The sequence below is a fragment of the Pongo pygmaeus genome, chromosome 1, assembly GCF_028885625.2.
Source record: "Pongo pygmaeus isolate AG05252 chromosome 1, NHGRI_mPonPyg2-v2.0_pri, whole genome shotgun sequence".
Classification (NCBI taxonomy): domain Eukaryota; kingdom Metazoa; phylum Chordata; class Mammalia; order Primates; family Hominidae; genus Pongo; species Pongo pygmaeus.
The window spans coordinates 143,362,126-143,381,232 of NC_072373.2; the positions used below are offsets into that span (position 1 = coordinate 143,362,126).

The window sequence follows — 19,107 nt, forward strand, 5'->3', positions numbered from 1 at the left end:
TAATAAGGTAATAGGTTCACAAAGCCCAATTCTAATAACCAGGGTACATTCACTAGAATTACTAGAGGTGCAAACAGATTAAGGAGATTTAAAAGGGAAGAAAATCTAGAAGCCTTTACTAACGTTCATGCTCTGCTAAAACCTTCTTCAGCCTGGTGAAGGAAGGGGCTGCTGGGTTCCTTTCACATACCTTAATGATCCCAGCATCTAACTGAGCTTGGCACAAGTAGGCAATAAAACATCTGTTTAATGTATAACATTTTTCTAAAAATTAACAGTTAAAATTCAGAAATAATTTTATTTTGAAGTTCTAAGCATTTTCAGACTTAAAAATTAGATTTTGAAGAACACGATGTAGAAGTTTCAAAGTTGTGTATCTAAAAAAGCCTGTCAATGGATTAGTGGCATTCAACAATATTTAGGTTATTTCTTTCTGACATAAAGATAACTACTAAAGCTTAAAATTCATTTAATCCTAGAATTTATAAACCATTCTGTAAATCAGAACTATGTGTAGAAATTAATTTAATCTACCTACCATTTCATATCCAAAGACTGTATCTTGCAGATGTATAAAGAGAATTATTATTAGACATAAACAACAGGAAAAGAAGCTACTGAAATCTGTAATAGTCTCATGTTATGAGAAAATTAGAGTGACAATAAAGATGTGTAACTTTGAGCTTCAGGGCTATACATTTAAAGTCTGTACAGCAACAAATAAAGCTAGTGTAACTAAACCAGGGCTATAGAAAATTTGAAATACATAAGAGAAAAACAGAAATGAAATGTAATCCAAATATCCAGAGATAACAATTGTTAATATTTTTTGGTTACTGACATTATTGCAAAATTATAACAAAAGCACTGATTTGTTCAAGCACTATGTGCCAAGTACCTTTAACATAACATAAGCTCTAAGAAAGCTTTTTTAAAAAGAGACATATGCAAACAATAATTGCAATATCACAAGTATTACAACATAGGTATTATAAGATCACTGGGAGAACAAGTGAAGAATTCATTAAACTTTTTAGAACTAAAAAAGATATGAATTCTCTGAATAACTAAATATATGCTTAAATATATTAAATATTAAATTTAACTGTACATATTTGCCTATATTTCTCACTTCATCGAAAATTTTTAACATAAATTTGAAGTTAAAACCAATTCTATTGCTATGTTTTTTTTTTTTTTTTTGAGATGGAGTCTCGTTCTGTGGCACAGGCTAGAGTTCAGTGGTGCGATCTTGGCTCACTGAAAGCTCCGCCTCCAAGGTTCACACCATTCTCCTGCCTCAGCCTCCTAAGTAGCTGGGACTACAGGTGTCTGCCACCACACCCAGCTAATTTTTTGTTATTTTTAGCAGAGACGGGGTTTCACCATGTTAGCCAGGATAGTCTCGATCTCCTGACCTCGTGATCCGCCTGCCTCGGCCACCCAAAGTGCTGGGATTACAGGTGTGAGCCACTGCACCCGGCCTACTAATATGTTAATGACATCTCTAATAAATCTAAATATAAAGATATCCCTTATTAGAACTTTTTGCATTTCACTTACCATAAGCTGTTCCTGGGCCAAACTCAGTCCCCGCATCAATCATATATTGTCCCAAAAGTTCTGGGTTGTTTATACGACTTGGAGCTTTTCTATCCAGTTTCTCATAAACAAATTCTTCTATCCTGGCATCTAGGAGAAAGGCTAAAATTACCAACGATTTCTAAAAAGCAAAACTAATTAGAAGATTGTATTTTTCCCCATCAGCAGCCATTTATCATCTTCTAAATATAAAGTTAGCATTCATTCAAGCACATATCTTAATAATTTTTTAAATTTTATGTTAGACTATTATATAACTAAAAAATTATATTTTAGAAATTAGATAAAATATCTTCGCACAAAAGCATTTTAAAATAAAATAAAATAATTATTTGAGTATTCTACAAGATTTTAAGTTCCAGAAAAGGACTGATTAATTCACTTAATATTTATTGAAGGTGTCTTTGCCCTGTTTGTAGCATTTTAACTCTAATTTTTACTCTGAATGTACATTCATAATTTCAAAATCAGGATTTCTGGCTAGGAAAATACAGATATAAAGTACCTAGAAGAACCAAAGACTTACATCTGACAGCTTTAGCATGAGCATTTGCTCTCTCTTTTTCTTGCCAAGAGTCTAAATATAGACACAGGTGCTTAAGGAATAGAACAATACAGGCTTGGAATAGTCTACAGATAGATCAGCAATATGATGCCTTGGCTTTAGTTTATGTTTAAAGTACACAAGTATATAGATATTATCTCTGAGCATGCATTCACTCAAAAGATTTCATCATTAAAAATAAGTTTAAAATACGAAAGGTTAAAGCAATGATAGAACATTAGAATAAATGGAAAGGGGGAAAAAAATAAAAGCTGAATAAACACTTGGTTAGCAAAATGCTTAAGACCAAAGATATTAACATTTACAATGCTGTCCAAACCTAGAGGTATTTCAGGAACAAGTGAAAAAATGGCTTAAGTTTCCAGAAACAATGATTAAGCATAAATCGAAGCTAAGTCAAATAGGTTCTCTTTAAGTACCTCACATAGATTCCTACGCATGCGGAAGTTTCACACAGTGCACTGAAAACTTCAAAAATGAGCTGAACCAGTAACAGAAACACTTCAGGAGTTGGTAAAAGGCTTAGTTATAATACATAAAATAGAGTATAGCAATAATACTTGCTTTTATGGTAGATTCTAGTACAAAATCAGAAGTTTTAAAGCAGAAATTAAATACCTTTAAATAGTTAAAACCAAAAAGAGCTTTTTAAAACATAACCATTTAAAAGATACTAGTTAAATTTCAGAACTTCATTTTGGTCCGGTGTGGTGGTACATGCCTGTAATCCCAGCACTTTGGGAGGCCAAGGCAGATAGACCACCTGACGTCAGGAGTTTGAGACCAGCCTGGCTGACATGGTGAAACCCTGTCTCTACTAAAAAATACAAAAATTAGCCAGGTGTGGTAGCGCATGCCTGTAATCCCAACTACTCGGGAAGCTGAGGCAGGACAATCACTTGAACCCAGGAGGCAGATCTTGCAGTGAGCAGAGATTGTGCCACTGCACTCCAGCCTGGGTGAAAGAGTGAGACTCTGTCTCAAAAAAAAAAAAAAAAAAAAGAAAAGCGCTTTGTGTTTTGACTCTGATTCTTAATTTTGACTGCTTTTCCACCTATCTGGTCAAAAGTTTAAAATGGAATCTTATGCTGACTTCGTTCAGTTAATAAAATATTTGGTATACTAATAAATGTTTAATTTCAATAGGCTATAATAAAATCTTAAATATGCAGGCAATTCTGCTACAATGTAATATGTATTTTGGCATAACATATTTTTGAAAAACCCATTTCCAGAAGATCATACATTGAAAACAACATAGGAATTACAAGAAAAGGAGTGTTAGGTTTGGCTACTCAAAATCTGTGTAACTTACTAACCAGAGCACTGGCCGGGCATGGTGGCTCACACCTGTAATCCCAGCGCTTTGGGAGGCTGAGGCGGGCAGATCACCTGAGGTCGGGAGTTCGAGACCAGCCTGGCCAACATGGAGAAACCCTGTCTCTACTAAAAATACAAAAATTAGCCGGGTATGGTGGTGGACACCTGTAATCCCAGCTACTCTTGGGAGGCAGAGGCAGGAAAATCGCTTGAACCCAGGAGGCGGAGGTTGCAGTGAACCAAGATCACACCACTGCACTCCAGCCTGGGTGACACAGCAAGACGCTGTCTCAAACAAAACAAAACAAAACAAAAAAACCAGAGCATAAACAAAAAACAAAAATAATTATTACTACTTCCTGGCACAAAACAGGGGCAGGAGGGAATTGTATTTTATTTCCCTGTTTATCAGTTGTGAATGAGCTTATTTCCCATTCAGAAAAATATGTTTAGAACAAGGGGAAAAATGTCTATTACTTTTAATAAAAGTGCCAGAGTGTAGAATTTAAATGGCCTTAAATGAATAAAAAATATTACATGGTGTCCAAAGACATTAGGACTCACTCAAAGTGCAAAAAGCTTATTTTATTTCCAACTTTTATTTTAGATTCAAGGAGTACACATGCAGATCTGCTACATGGGTATATTGAATGATGCTGAAGTTTGGGGTACACATGAACCTGTTACCCAGGTACTGAGCACAGAACTCAAGAGTTAAGTTTTTCAACCAAAAGGCGTATTTAAAAAGTCACTACTATTTAACTAAAATGATAGAGAACTGCTAATATTTGTATAGTGCTTGAAGTTTAAGTTAGTATCTAAAAGTAAGCATATGTCATATCACAACTTGGTCCCAAACAACATTGGGGAAAAAAAGAAGGAAAGCATACATTGTATCTTTGTTCTTCAGTTTTGATATGCAAAGCTCACAGTGAAAAGACTGGATGTTCATACACCTGGTTCTAGTCCAATTTCCACTTCTAATTAGCTATGCTACATTGGACAAGATGCTAACTCATGAGTTTCATTCACTAAACAATTATGCACCTTAACTGCAAGGTTATTGAGTTGACTTATCTGAAAATCTCGTAGTTGTCTGAAGATCAAATGAAATAATTTATGTGAAAATGTAAAACTTAAACACAGGCTGGGCACAATGGCTTATGCCTGTCATCCCAGCACTTTGGGAGGCCGAGGCAGGTGGATCACGAGGTCAGGAGTTCGAGACTAGGCTGGACAACATGGTGAAACCCCATCTCTACTAAAGATACAAAAAAGAAAAAAAATCAGCTGGGCGTGGTGACACATGTCTGTAATCCCAGCTACTTGGGAGGCTGAGGCAGAAGAATTGCTTGAACCTGGGAGGTGGAGGTTGCAGTGAGCCAAGATCACACCATTGCACTCCAGCATGGGCTACAGGGTGACACTCTGTCTCAAAAACAAACAAACAAACAAACAGACAGACAAAAAAACACACCAAAAACTTAAACATAAAAAATGGTACCTACTTAAGCATCTATATAACTTTGTCTTAATTATCTAGGGACAATTCTTCCCTAGATGAAAAAGGAAAACATATTTATATACACGGCTGCTCATAAATCTTAAAATTCAAAGTCACTGCCTAAAATTGAGATTTTTTACAAGGATTCTATAAAAGACTGAAAAATATTTTAAAATTGGTTAGGTACGTAGCTGTTTATCACTTCCTCTTCACAAAAGCACACACAAAAAAACCCACAGACCCTGAAGCTACAATAAAAAAATCCTATGTTTTCAGATGGCCATTAAAACTTTTTTTTTTAACATTTAAAAACCCACTAATAGTACTTAAGGTACACAAGAGGTAGAGTTTCTTACTTGGATTTGGCTGCAATAACACTTCAGTTTGTTTCATTATTTTTTCTGTCCATATTTTGGTACATTCAGCTTTGCTAAGGAGGTTCTCTAAGTGAGCATCCAATTCTGTCTTCTCAGCCTGGCCAAGCTTTTCTTCTGTGAACTGTTATTGATTGTAAAACAAAAATTATACTGCAAATAAATTTTAGGGAACCATATCAATAAGTAAAAAGCAAATTCAAAGCTACACAATCCTAAACATACAAATAACCATGCTCCAGCTTTGTAAGCCATTGCTTATGAATACTTTTTTTTTGCTTCTATGGTAATTTATCCATACTTCTTTTGTGGATGACCTTACCTTACAGTCATCACATACCCTTAGTTCTGCTAAAATGTATGGTGTGAATTCTACAGAAAACCTAAGTATACTTCTTCATATATAAAGTATGCAACTATTTCAACTACCTATCCTAGGTAGACTAGGATAATGGTAAGGAGTAAGAGCTTTGAGTCAGTTGGATCTGAATTCAAATCTTAACTTCGTTGCTTGCTGTGTGACCTCAGCAACGTATTGAATATTTTTTCTTTAGTACCCTCTGTTATAAAAGAGAGACAATACATATTTTATAGTGTTTGGGGGATTAAGTATGATTGTGTATGCAAATCACTTTGTTCGGTGCCTTGTAATTATTAAGTTTTAAAAGAGCTGTTAATGTTTATTGTGGTTTATGTCTTATTAGCACTTTAATCACACCTAGTTAGATAAATAGTTTCCCAGAACATACCATAAAATCTGTCATTTAAGCTGTTGAGGATATGTTCCAGCAATTTATTTATAGACTAACTTTTGGAACATATCCTATTCATACTATGAAGACATCTTTAAAAGGTCATAAAATGTGGTTAAACGTACTCAACGAATCAATTTTTATTATTGAATATACTAGTATTTGAGAAAAGGTAGCATTGCCTATGTAATAATAAAGAGGTAAAAAGATTCTGTGTAGATCTAGAGCCTTCTGGATACTTTTAATTAAACATTAGAGGTGATGACTCAAGCTGTTTATCATGCATCATTTTCCTCTAGAATATGTGGCTTCCTCCCATCTTAACACAGGTATACCACTAGCATTAATTCTGTGCTCAGTAATGACTCACTTCTGGCTGACAAAACAGTGTTCACCTTGCCTTTTTCTCCTTTCATTTCTTAAAAATCTCATTTTCTACTCTATTTTCTGAGTTTTATTGTTTCGTTCAGCACCCTTCTTCTTGGTTTAATACTTTCAGGTTATTATCAGCACCTTAAGCTGAAGGGTCCTCTAGAATTCTATTCTTAGACTTCTAGTTACAATCTCCACTGAGGCTCCTGTTTAGGGGCTAGAAATAAGAGCTTAAATAGCTTTTGTAAAGCCTTGGGTCTTTTTGAGAATGGTCTATAGCCAGCCCCTGACCCAGTGGGTAGAACCAAAAATAGCAGTTCCAAAGCTATTGCCTAAGCCCATAAACTTGCAGTGTAGCTGGAGGATTGGGCACTAAGCAAAAGCAAACCCTGATCCCAAGGCAAGCTGGATAAACTATGCAACCTCATTCTTAACAGAGAACCCCACAGTCTTTACAGATCCCTGAAGATTCTAAGCAACAGACCTCCTACTAGACTTTTACAGGTTCAAAGTCTACCACCAATGGCTAGATAAAATAACTCCCAGATAAAGTGACCCATAGGAAGGGAAGAAAGGGAATACCTTTCACTCAGGTGAACATCACCTATAAAGAGTGATCTAAAAAAAAATCTTCACTTAGCCCGTTAAAAATTGAAACTGCATGCATAAATTTCCCTTTAATAAGCAAGTTTATCCATTTGTTCATTTTGTTTATTCCTTCAACAAATACTTACTAAGCACCTACATATGTGCTAGGCACTCTTCTAAACACATGGGTTTCGGCAGCCAACAAAACAGATAAGGTTTCTGTTCTTAGGAAGCTTACACTTTAATGGCAAAGACAGACAATAGATAAATAAATAATCTGATAATAAGGATATAAAGATATGAAGATGGTAAAGAGGACCAACATGGTTGGTTTGTTTCTGAGTGACATACAAATCCAAGTACAGAGAAAGAATTCATTCTTCAGGGAGAGGAAGAGGGAGAGCAGGAGAATCAGGGAAGGCTTCAGTGGGGGAGGGATGGGCAACTTGGGCCTAGACAGGGGAGCAGGAGTTTGAGGAGTGTGAGATGGGGGTAGTTAGAGAAACAGCATCTCTGAGTAGGTAACAAACGACCTGTGACTGAATGATATGAACTATGTTAAGATCTAAGGAAAGAGTGTATAGTCCTGATGATTTATCTTCCAGTTGCACAATTTCTTTAAGCTCATTAGCATCACCCTCACACATATTAAATATTAATTTCTCTGTGGAAATCTTTAACTTATAGTTAATAACCAAGAATAGATTAATAGAAAAATCAACAGATCAATAATTCAAAATCAGTACTTAGGGCCAGGAGCAGGGGCTCCTGCCTGTAATCCCAGCACTTTGGGAGGCTGAGGCAGGCAGATCACTTGAGTTCAGGAGTTCTAGACCAGCCTAGGCAACATGGCGAAACCACATCTCTACAAAAAAAATCCAAAAAATTAGCCAGGCATAGTGGTGCACACCTGTAGTCCCAGCTGCACTCCACTGCACTCCATTCTGGGTGACAGAGCAAGACCCTATCTCTAATTAATAAGTTAATAATAAAATAAATAAATATAAAATAAAATAGTCACTGAATTTATCTGATACAAACTGGGGTTCAGGGCAAGTTTTCTCCCGACAGTATTTCAGGAAAATCAGCAATTAGAAAGTTAATTATTTGGAAAATAAAACATTTCAATCTTCAGGTAAAAAGTCCTGTTTGCTTAATTAACATTTTCTTTGTGACTCTCATGATACTGCCTCCCAGGTATCTCAATAAATATATATTCTTTTTGAAAAGAGTATGAAAGTATAACAGAGCAAAGATGGGTATTTGCACCAAGTGATTTATTTGTATGAGTCTGAGGAAGAAAGAAAATATGTTAACTGATAAAGATTCTACAAACACAGACAATTAGTAGGTTTTTTTTTTTTTTTAACTATTCTAGTTCAGAAGATACATGGAACCCTTACACATGAGTGAGACAGTCTAATTACACAAAACCTGTTTGGAAAATAGCAGTACTGCAGGAAGGGTCACATGACAATGTTTCTATGTTTCACGTTTCAGCACATTATATATAGTTTTGTTTTATTTTCTAATTTCTTTTTTTAATGTTTTATTTTTTCACCAAGACCATTTACATCTTTCTTATACTTCTGTGTCAAGGCTTAGTGTATGTTCAAAAATTCCACTAACTAAGCTGTGCATTCTACATCCAATACTCGAAAGAATCTTAAAATACAGGTAAGAATAATTGTAGAGATTAATAAATTGAGGCTCAGGGTGATTAAACACTTTGTCCAAGGTGTCATTGTTGGGATTCAATCTCACATCTGTTTGAGTCAGAGTCTTATCATGCTATACTACCCTTCCAGTAAATACCTGCTGATTTCCAAAATTAGTATTTTCTATTTCTATTACTATTATCCAATCATATTCTGTGCTTCCTTTCTCCTATGTCTGTTCACAGCACTCTGGACAGCTTTCTCCTCCAGATCACTTCTGCTTTCTACAAGATATTCAATAATTATTCACCAAAATTAGTAAACTAAATCCTATCATGAATGAATAAAAGGGAGGAAGACACACAATAAGGACATTGCTAATGCTATCATATTTTAAAATTGAAATTATAAATTTAAATCTTATTACTTAAATATATAATTGTAAAAGACATATTATTTCCCACAATTTTATCATTGGTGGAAGCAAAAGGATTTTTCCATAATTAATCAGAAGTACACTGTATTAAGATAACAAATACAATATTTAATACATTTTCTCTAAAGCATTGTAAATAATGCATCTACTACAGACACTAGGAGTTATCTCAACTAAATTAAGATTTAAATTACTAATCAAAAATATTTATGGCTTCTACTGCAAGATGATCAGCATATGATGTACTTCTTGCCCTCAAGGATTTTATGGTCTACTAGGAGAATACTGCCTTGACTCAAACAAAATTATAATAATGGCACCTTTTCAGAAGGGCAAAAGACCTATTAATTCTTTCTTTTAAAAAAAGATCCCTTTCCTAGTTACCAAAAAATTTTAAATTAACCCATAAAAATTTTAGTTTTCAACATCTTCAAGTCAAAAATCATTACTGATTTTGTAATCTCTTGATAATAGGTATTAATGAGAAACTAGTTGATTATAAGCGTATCTTTTAATGAATAGATGGCAGTATAGTTTAATAATTAAAAACTTTTGTGTAAACAACCTAAAAGGCAAACTGTAAATAAGCATCTTCTTAATAAGTCATTAAACTCAATGTTTTCTAAAATATAATTTGATACCTAATTTTTTCATATTTCATTTGTAATACGGCAAAGTGGCATAAGAATAGAAAGTTTAATCCCCTTTTTATATATTTTCTCTAAATATTGCTTTGCAGAAAGAATTGTCTTTGAGTCGGCTACCTTATACCAGGCACTGTAATCCTTCTTTTACTACAGGATAGGCATATAACCCACATTATTAAATAAGGAGCCTGGATTCCAAACTCTACTTTTAGAAAAAAAAAAAAAAAAGACTATAAATAAAATGGGTGTGTGATCAAAGACATCTATTTAATGCAAACTCTAATCACCAGTATTACTAAAGAGTAATACTCTAAAAGTAATTTAAATTTCTTGGAAAATATGTAACACACACTCTGAATAATGTATTAGTAAACTGTAAAGTGCATCTTTCTCCATTGGTTCCCAATTTTGGCTGTTCTTCAGAATTACTTGAGGGAGCTTTAGAAAACACTGATGTCTGGTCTGATCCAACCCCTAAGATTCTAATTTAATTGGACTGGGTTGTAGCTCATATATTGGCATTTATAAAGATTCCCCAAGTATTTTAAGTGCAGCCAAGACTGAGAACCACTGTTCTAAACTCATTCATAACTATTTAAATATGTATTGCTTGGTTTAGTGCATGCTGCATTACTTTACTTTCCTCTTTGGCCCATTTAGGAATTTCAGCTGTTATTACCGTTACTTCACTGTGCTGGAGTTTTGCTTCAAATACATTAACTGTGTTGAGGTTCTTTCAGTAAGTTGTTCTCCAAAGAATATTAAAGTAATTGACTTAGGTGTTTGATCATTTTAAATACAGTAGCAAAGCAACTAGGAGTACATCAGTTGGGTGTGGTTAAGAGTTTAGGATTAATTTGTAGCTCTGTCATTACCTTAAAAATACTTTCAAGAAAGGCCGGGCACACGGTGGCTCATGCTTGTAATCACAGCACTTTGGGAGGCCAAGGCGGGTGGATCACCTGAGATCAGGAGTTCGGGACCAGCCTGGCCAACATGGTGAAACCCCGTCTATACTAAAAATACAAAATTTAGCCGGGCATGGTGGCGCGTGTCTGTAATCCCAGCTACTAGGGGGGCTGAGGCAGGAGGATCACTTGAACCTGGGAAACGGAGGTTGCAGTGAGCCAAGAGCATGCCACTGCACTCCAGCCTGGGCAACAGGGCAAGACTCCGTCTCAAAAAAAAAAAAAAAAATTCTTTCAAGAAATATGATGAATTGAAGAGTTTTATAGATTTGCTAATTACCTTACTCATGTAGTACATAAGTGAGTGAGCCAAGAGCATGCCACTGCGCTCCAGCCTGGGCAACAGGGCAAGACTCTGTCTCAAAAAAAAAAAAAAAAAAAAAAAAAAAAATTCTTTCAAGAAATATGATGAATTGAAAAGAGTTTTATAGATTTTCTAATTACCTTACTCATGTAGTACATAAGTGTAAATTTTAACATCAGGTTAACAAACTATCTTCTTATCTATTTTACTAAAGTAATGCAAATAGCACCAAAGGATGTGAAAACAGTTTTAAGTAACACTAAACATGTAGAGTTTTTATATAACAAGAAAATGTATGGATTTCGAATGTGACATATTTCATTTATTAGAATTTAAGAAACATGGTGAAGTTGTCACGGTGTGAATTCTGTAAAAGAAATAGGATTTCAGAAGTGCTTGAGAGAGTTGTGTGCCAAAATGGAACTCCAGGGAGGGTCTGACAGGAGCTATTTAATGGCAACATCATATTCATCTTTATATCCTTAGCTTAGACACACCATGACACTTGCTGAAATAAATGGGAGATCAAGGCCAAGCTCAAAACTATATTTTAAAAACTATATTCCTTAGAAAATAGCTGGTGTTCATGAATTTCATAGTATGACTTTAATGATCAGTTTAGAGGAAATGTTAGAAAATTAAAATGAACTCCCTCCCTAAGTAATTTGATTTGAAAAATTCTTTTTAGAAAGTCTATGCTCTTATTTTAATGATGGTGAGCAAAGTTTTGCTTCAATAAGAATTCTGAGTTAAAAACACATCTCTTGTTCCTTTATCCACTTGATTTACCAAATAAAGTTATTCACAAAATGGCTATTTACTACAAATAATATTTATGACGAATTTGAGACTATTACTATGAAGTCTTTGAGGGCAGGAACAGGGTCTCATTCAGCTTTGTATCTCTCAATGCCAAGCACCTAGGAGGTACTCAATTTATACTGGTATTAGTTAACTTCAAGGTCCGCAAACATAATGTTAGAAAATACTAATAAAGATACCGTTATTTAACATGCTTATTGTTGCCCTTCAAAGATTAAACTTCACATATGGATAGTAATTTGCCTGGCTAAAATGATATAAAAGATGAACCATGTTAGATGTTGTGAGAGGGGAATAAGAAACAGAGTTGATGCCTTAGCACATACAAACTTATTAAAGATGTGAAAGTCAGAGTAACAGAACTTTAGTGTTCTAAGAGATCTAACATAACAGTTCATTAGAAGAAAAGTGCCACCTAATCATTCGGAATTGAAAATGATTCAGGATTTCACAGCGAGCTCTTGTGGTCTAAGAAGCCTTATCAGCTGAGATGGATTTGAAGCTATATCTTTAAAAAAAGTTTATTTTACTTTTATTTTTAAATTTTTGTTACTCTTTCCATTTTGGAGATGAATAAAGTTGTATCTTAAGGAAAGGAAAGAATAGGCAGACAGGACATTTAAGAGAAGTCTAACTATATGAACAAAAGCCTAAAATAAGTAGAAGATATTTTGGAAATTAAAAAATAATTTGGAATACAGTGTTTATATAAGTGAGAGAAAGGATCAGATTGTAAGGGAGTATTTAACGCTCAACTAAGAAGTTTGGACTAAAAAGATGGATTCTAAGAATAAATGGCATTTAAAACTGTAGTAAAATAACAATTAAGCAAGGGTGAATTACCTGATAGTTTTGTATTTTACCATCTTGAGGTACTTAAAAACAAGGAACCAAATGGGCTAGTTAAGAATAAACATTCCTACTCATTTATACATTCTAGTCTAACATTCTTTTTAAAGTACCAAGGCTTATAAACAAATTTTAAAAGGAGGGAAGTGGAGTGGTGACGGGACTCATCTATGTGCTTTACCAGTTTGATCTGACCTTCTTTTAAAACAAGAAACATGTTTAATTTTTAACTTAGAAATTTTTAAGCAAAATGGAAAACAATGTACGGTGTTGGCCAACCAAAGAATGGCATATTCCTTACAGTACAATTTGATTTGAATGAAAATTATTATTTATAAATGTGAACGTTTAATTCTCTCTCTACTGTTCTTACTGCTTATAAAGAGATATTGGCATAGCTCAAGCTATTCTTAGCATGAAACTTGGTACTTTGGCATTATACTAATGTCAATGCAATTTAATGTAGGAACTCAGTGATGAAATAAATACTGAGATGAGAAAGCAGTGTTTTGTTGAAAACTACCACACAGCATTCCAAATTTCACACATTCTATTTTAGAAGCAACCTTTTTTTTCTTACAAATTTTATCTTTAAAAAAGTATTGTGGAAAATGTCAAACATACAAAAATATAACAGTATAATGAAACCTCATGAACCCATAACCAACCTTCCACAACTATCAACATTCTGTTAATGTTGTTTCAGCGACTTCTGTTTTGTTTCTTCTGAAATATTCAAAAGCTAATCTCAACTGGTGTGGTGGCTCACGCCTGTAATCCCAGCACTTCGGGAGGCTGAAGCAGGTGTATCACCTGAGGTCAGGAGTTCAAGACCAGCCTGACCAACATGGCGAAACCCCATCTCTAGTAAAAATGCAAAATTAGCTGGGCATGGTGGTGCATGCCTGTAATTCCAGTTACTTGAAAGACAGAGGCAGGAGATTGGCTTGAATCAGGGAGGCGAAGGTTGCAATGAGCTGAGATCGCGCCATTGCACTCCAGCCTGGGCAACAAGAGCCAAACTCCATCTCAAAAAAAAAAAAAAAACCCTGCAGAAACCAAATCTCAGATATGGTATAAGTTTATCCATAAACATTTCAGTATGTATCTCTAACAATTACAGACACATTAAAGGAGCCTGTTTCTCCTAAAATTTTTCCCTTAATAAATGGCTCAAGCCAAAACCTTGGAGTCATCCTTGACTCATCTTTCTCTCATACCTCACAGCCAATCCGACAGCCAATACTGGATAATTTGGAACCTTCACTGCTACCACTGTAATCTAAGTTACAATCGCCTTTTACCTGTATTATGGCCACAGCTCCTTCATTGGTCTCCTTAATGCCCCTGCAACTTCAGTCTTTGTACTTCTTCCTGCTGCCTGAAATACTTTTATTCCCAAAAAAACTAGGTCACTTCCTTGAGGTCTCTTGCATTTCACCCTATTAGAAAGACTTGCCCTGACCATCCTACCTATACAACATGATACTAATGTTAGAAAATACTAATAAAAATATTAACAACCACCATCTCTGCGTTATTCTATTCTTCTGGCCATGATTTTTATCACCACCTGATGTATTTACAAGCTTATCTTCCGCTACAATGTAAGCTTCAGGAGGGCAGACACTTTGTTGATTTTATTCACTGCTGTATCACCAGTGTCCATAGTAGCCACAAGCAGACATGCAGTAGACACTTAAATATTTAAAACTGAAAAGAAAATTATTTGATGGTCAACAGATTAGCATAAAATTTAAAACTTTTTCCTAAAGAATTTGAAACAAGGAATTAAAATTCTTTGGGAAGTACACATTTTGAGAGCTTTGCTAGATTTAATTTTTTAAACTGAGTCTATCCACAATTTAAATCAGACTAAATTCTAGTAAATGTGTCGTCTTTAAGGGGTGTGAGTTATATGTCTGAAACATATTTAACTGTATTTAAAAGAGTAGCATTATATAGTGTCAAATCCTCATAAGCATCTAGAATTATAGGTAACGAGCACTAGGACAAACAAAAATACCAAGGGCTCTAGTCCTCTACTGCAGTCAATGTTAAAAGTGTACGAGTGTCTCACACATCAAAATTCATTTCAGACCCTCAATCACTCATTCTTCTTGCACCTTGTCTTTGAACTATTAGAAGCTAGTGAATTTAAATCAAAACATCATTTTAACTATAAAGGCTCAATGTCTTTACAATATATTATATTTTAGGGAAGGAAGGGAAGAAAAGGGTTAAGGCAGCTAGCCTATTACTCACCGTGCAGATTTTAGAACTTAGAAATCAAAAGCTAGAAGGAATTTCCCATCTCTAAAGTATTACTTGCTTGTTGATATGGAAATGCTCAGATTGAACCAGATGATTTTTAAGGTCTCTCTAGGCCACAACATTCTATTATTCTAGCTATCTTAAATCTGGAAGCTTATCCCGGAAGAAAAAGCAGCTTGGAGTACTAGGTCAGACAGCACCTGGTTATTTACTAGTTGTGCAAGTTTCTGAACCTCAGTAAGGCTGCTTCCTCACATATATAAAAAGGTTAATAACATCTATCTGGCAAACTTATGGAAAAGACTGGAGATAATATGTCAAATGCATTACAAAGTGCTTGACAGGTTTTCCTAATATAGGCAGCTATCACCTTGCTCTAGCTCTACTACTCTTTTGCTAGGGATAGTGCAATGTAGGATCAACTGTGCCAACAAAATTGGGGCAAAGGCAAGGAAAGTAGTAAAGCCGTAGAACAGATTTACATTTCAGCACCAATTTGGTATGCATATTAGAAAATTATTTTTGTTTTCTTTTTACAAAAGAGAATGTTGTTGCTACCGTGACCGTAAACACCAGATTGTTTATAACTCATGTTGTGAAATTTACATCTGTTCACAGATTTACTGAGTTGGCATAACATGGGTGATGACTGTGGGAAACGGCCCAAGTTCCTTAGTACTGACACTTCCTTGATTGCAGAATATCGAGAGGTAGTCAACTTTTCCCCTTAAAGTATATTTGAAACATACTACTGTGACTATAGCCATAACAATATCCCCGCATCTCTCCTTGATCTACAGCTGGTGCTTCCCATTTTGAAAAAGAGAACCCCCCAACCCTAGGTTTCTTGTGGTCTTGGCAAAGTCTCAACACCAACTGGCGATCTCCATTTCCCCTGCCGGCTGCCAAGCCCAGGACAGTCCTTTCAGGGAGAAAGAGGGCCGGAGGGAACTGTGTTGGCAGCTCTCTGGGTTGAAGGACAGGAAAAGGAAACTCCCTTCTTGGACTCCGAGGGGAGGGTGAGAGACGAAAGGAAAGGGTGGGGGGTTAGTGCAAGAATGGCCTGTGTCTCGGTTACCGGTTACCCCAAAGGACTCGCAAGCCTCCGCCAGCCCCGGGGTGGAGGCCACATGAGCACTGGCGTCGTGGGATCAGAAAGGCGGACAGTGAAGCCTTAAGTGTTCTCCAGGGGTGGGAGGAAGCTCCCGGTCCCGTCCCCACCCCGCCTCGCTTCTCAGGGAGCGGCGGTTGGGCAGGAGCGGGGCAGAAAACCGCCGCCGGGCCCGGGGAGGGGACCAGGCCGCGCCCATCTCCCAGGCCTCTGGCTGCAGCAGGCCCGCTGGGTGGTCGGCGAGGCCTGCGGGCGCCGCGTCGGGCTGGGGTCCCCTCCCTCAACCTTCCCGGGCGCCGCCACCCCTTTCCCCCCCAGCACCAGGGTACCTGCACGGCGCGACTGAGGAAGGTGCCTGCGTCGGCCGCCAGCTTCTTCACGTTGAAGTCCATGATGTTCATCCTAGGCGGCAGCCGGGCGGAGCCGGCTGACCTAGCGGCGGCGAGGCGGGGGCTCCGCGGCCGGGCTGGGGCGCAGGGCTAGAGCGGCGAGGGCAGACGTGGTAGGTGGAGGGAGGCGGCGCCCGGCCCCGCAGCCGCAGCTGTCGTTTCCGTGAAGGGGGAGGATGAAGGCGGGGCGAGAGAGGAGAACAAGCGCTCGCTGCGGCAGCGCCAAGGATGGGTCAGTCGGCCCGGAAAGCGGCCGCTAACGTCGACGATGGGCCCCGCGGGCGAGCCGGAGATGGACGGGCAACCCCGCCGTGTGGACCCGGGTCCCAAGGGGAACACGAGCGCGGGCCGCGGGGTGGAGTCTTTCTCGAGGTTATCACGGGAACAGCGACCCCTTGAGGATTGCGGCGGCGCAGCCCCAGGGCGCGCCGGGAGCTCCGCCCGGCTCCTGCGGAGGAAGCGGGGAGGGCGAGCCGCGGGATCTCGGCGCCTCTGCATGCTTGCACTCAACGAGAGCCCAGAGCGAACACGACCCACATTTATCTTTTTGTTTTAAGAGGAAATATAGGAGTTACAGCATAGAATTACAATATCTGGACATTAGAACTGACAGGTCCCGGTCACAGTATGGCACCGCGCGACACACTTGGTCCCTGAGGCCTGGATGCCGCTCAGCGAACGTTTGCGGAATAGGGTTGGATTTACTGTCCCCCACCGAGCCGGTTGCTCATTCATTCAGCATAATTGAATACCTCCTGTGTGCCAGGCACTGAATCAAGTGTCGGAGATATCACGCTGAAAGACAATGTCCTGCCCTCAAGCTCCCGGCCGGTTACTTGACAACCTTCCGGGACCTCAACACTACGTGCCTACTGTGTGAAAGGAAAGTGCCAGGTGGAGGACACAAAGATGGCGAGCGACACAGGATAGCCCTTAACAATTAAGCGTGACTAATTTTAATAACAAATGAGAATATGATGTGACATCCATTCCAAATCCTGTCGTTCCAAGTAACTTCTTAAGCATCCTTCACGATACAGCCTCTGCTTGAAAGGAATTAAAACAGGTACAAGCATGGAAGGAGACGTTGCTATCATATTTCAAGAATAAGAAAATGCTCTCTCTGTTTTGTGTGGTTGTGCAGCAGGCAATGAAACGAGCTTACACATTCAGGCTTCCGTGTTTTACTGAAACAACAGTCACAGATGCAATAGATGTTAAAGGTTGAAAGACGAGTGCGGTAAAAGCATTATGAGGACAAGAAGAAAACATGTAAATATTTGTGTTGTTTCATTCTTTGTTGTGGTGGCAGAAACAGCCCCCTCTTTCTAAGGTAACTCCAATATAATGGAATCTCCCAGCTTTGAAATACTCCATGTCTGTTTCATTTTCCAGAAATATGGAAAAATGAATATATAATAAAAAACCCTATTTCTCATTTATTGTCTATTTTAGATCTTTATGTGGAAAAGCACTTTTTTCCCAGAGCGCTGTTTTTAAAGTAGGTATATTTGCCATAACCTATGCTCGTCTCTACAAAAGGATCACACCACCGTGCCCACCATTAAAGGGGAAATTCTTTAATGGTGGACACAGTGGTGTCCCTGAATCCTCATCCTCAAGTGTTTCGATCTTCCCAGTCTTGGGAAAACAACAATGTTACTTCTTTCTTTTGCACCCTCTGTAGCTGTAATCCTGTTTCCCCATTCTCCATAAAATACTTACCTTATTTTCATATATCCTTATTCTTAGCCTTTGATACTTTTTTTTTTTGAGACAGAGTTTTGCTCTGTCACCTAGGCTGGGGTGCAATGGTATGTTCTCAGCTCACTGCAACCTCTGCCTCCTGGGTTCAAGGATTCTCCTGCCTCAGCCTCCCAAGTAGCTGGGATTACAAGCATGCATCACCACGCCCGGCTGATTTTTTTTATATCTTTAGTAGAGACAGAGTTTCACCATGTGGGCCAGGCTGGTCTCGAACTCCTGGCATCAAGCGATCCAGCTGCCTTAGCCTCCCAAAGTGCTGGGATTACAGGTGTGAGCCACTGCGCCCGGCTGATTCGCTTTCTTTACAGAGAAAATATAAATCATCACTCTGTTTGGCAGAAGCCTCTTCAACCAAATTTCGTTATTTCCACCTCCTGTTCTCTCGACACTCTTTCCTGCATCATTGCCAAATGTTTCAAAGTAATAGGTGTCTCAGGTGTTCTGAATAGAGCCACTGCTCCCTTAATCTTGGCTGCACATTGGCATCACCTGGAGAGTTTAAGCAACCACTGATGCCTGGATCCAGTCCCAGAGTGTGGACTGGGCATTGGGATGTTTTAGGAGTTCCTCCAGGTGTTCTTAATGTGTGACCAAGGTTGAGAACTAATTTGTCACCCTCTAGAACTTGCTCCATCAGTCTCTACCCTTTGCCTACAGATTGATTCTATTTCTCTTACCAGATATGAGTCCCTTAAGGGCAGTGTCCGTTTCCCATTTATTTTTATATATTTTATGGTTTACACTGGCAACATAGTGAATTCCCAAATGATTTAGTAAGTGAAGAAAGTAATCAAATCAAGATGTT

At 37.8% G+C, this 19,107-nt stretch overlaps 1 protein-coding gene across 4 annotated transcripts in view; it reads right to left on the reverse strand.

The window, feature by feature from the left end:
- SH3GLB1 (SH3 domain containing GRB2 like, endophilin B1) overlaps nucleotides 1–17,105 on the reverse strand; it is a 40,074-nt gene extending 22,969 nt beyond the window's left edge. For 3 of the 4 annotated variants that reach the window (XM_054477715.2, XM_054477705.2, XM_054477695.2), the window contains exons 1-3: nucleotides 16,476–17,105; nucleotides 5,348–5,489; nucleotides 1,564–1,692 (exon numbers count right to left, since the gene is read on the reverse strand). In XM_054477715.2, the coding sequence (XP_054333690.1) occupies nucleotides 1,564–1,692; nucleotides 5,348–5,489; nucleotides 16,476–16,547 (343 nt within the window). In that variant the 5' untranslated portion in view covers nucleotides 16,548–17,105. The remainder of the gene's footprint in view (nucleotides 1–1,563; nucleotides 1,693–5,347; nucleotides 5,490–16,475) is intronic. The other variant, XM_063653214.1, reaches the window with a different exon arrangement.
- Between the last annotated feature and the right edge of the window lie 2,002 nt (nucleotides 17,106–19,107).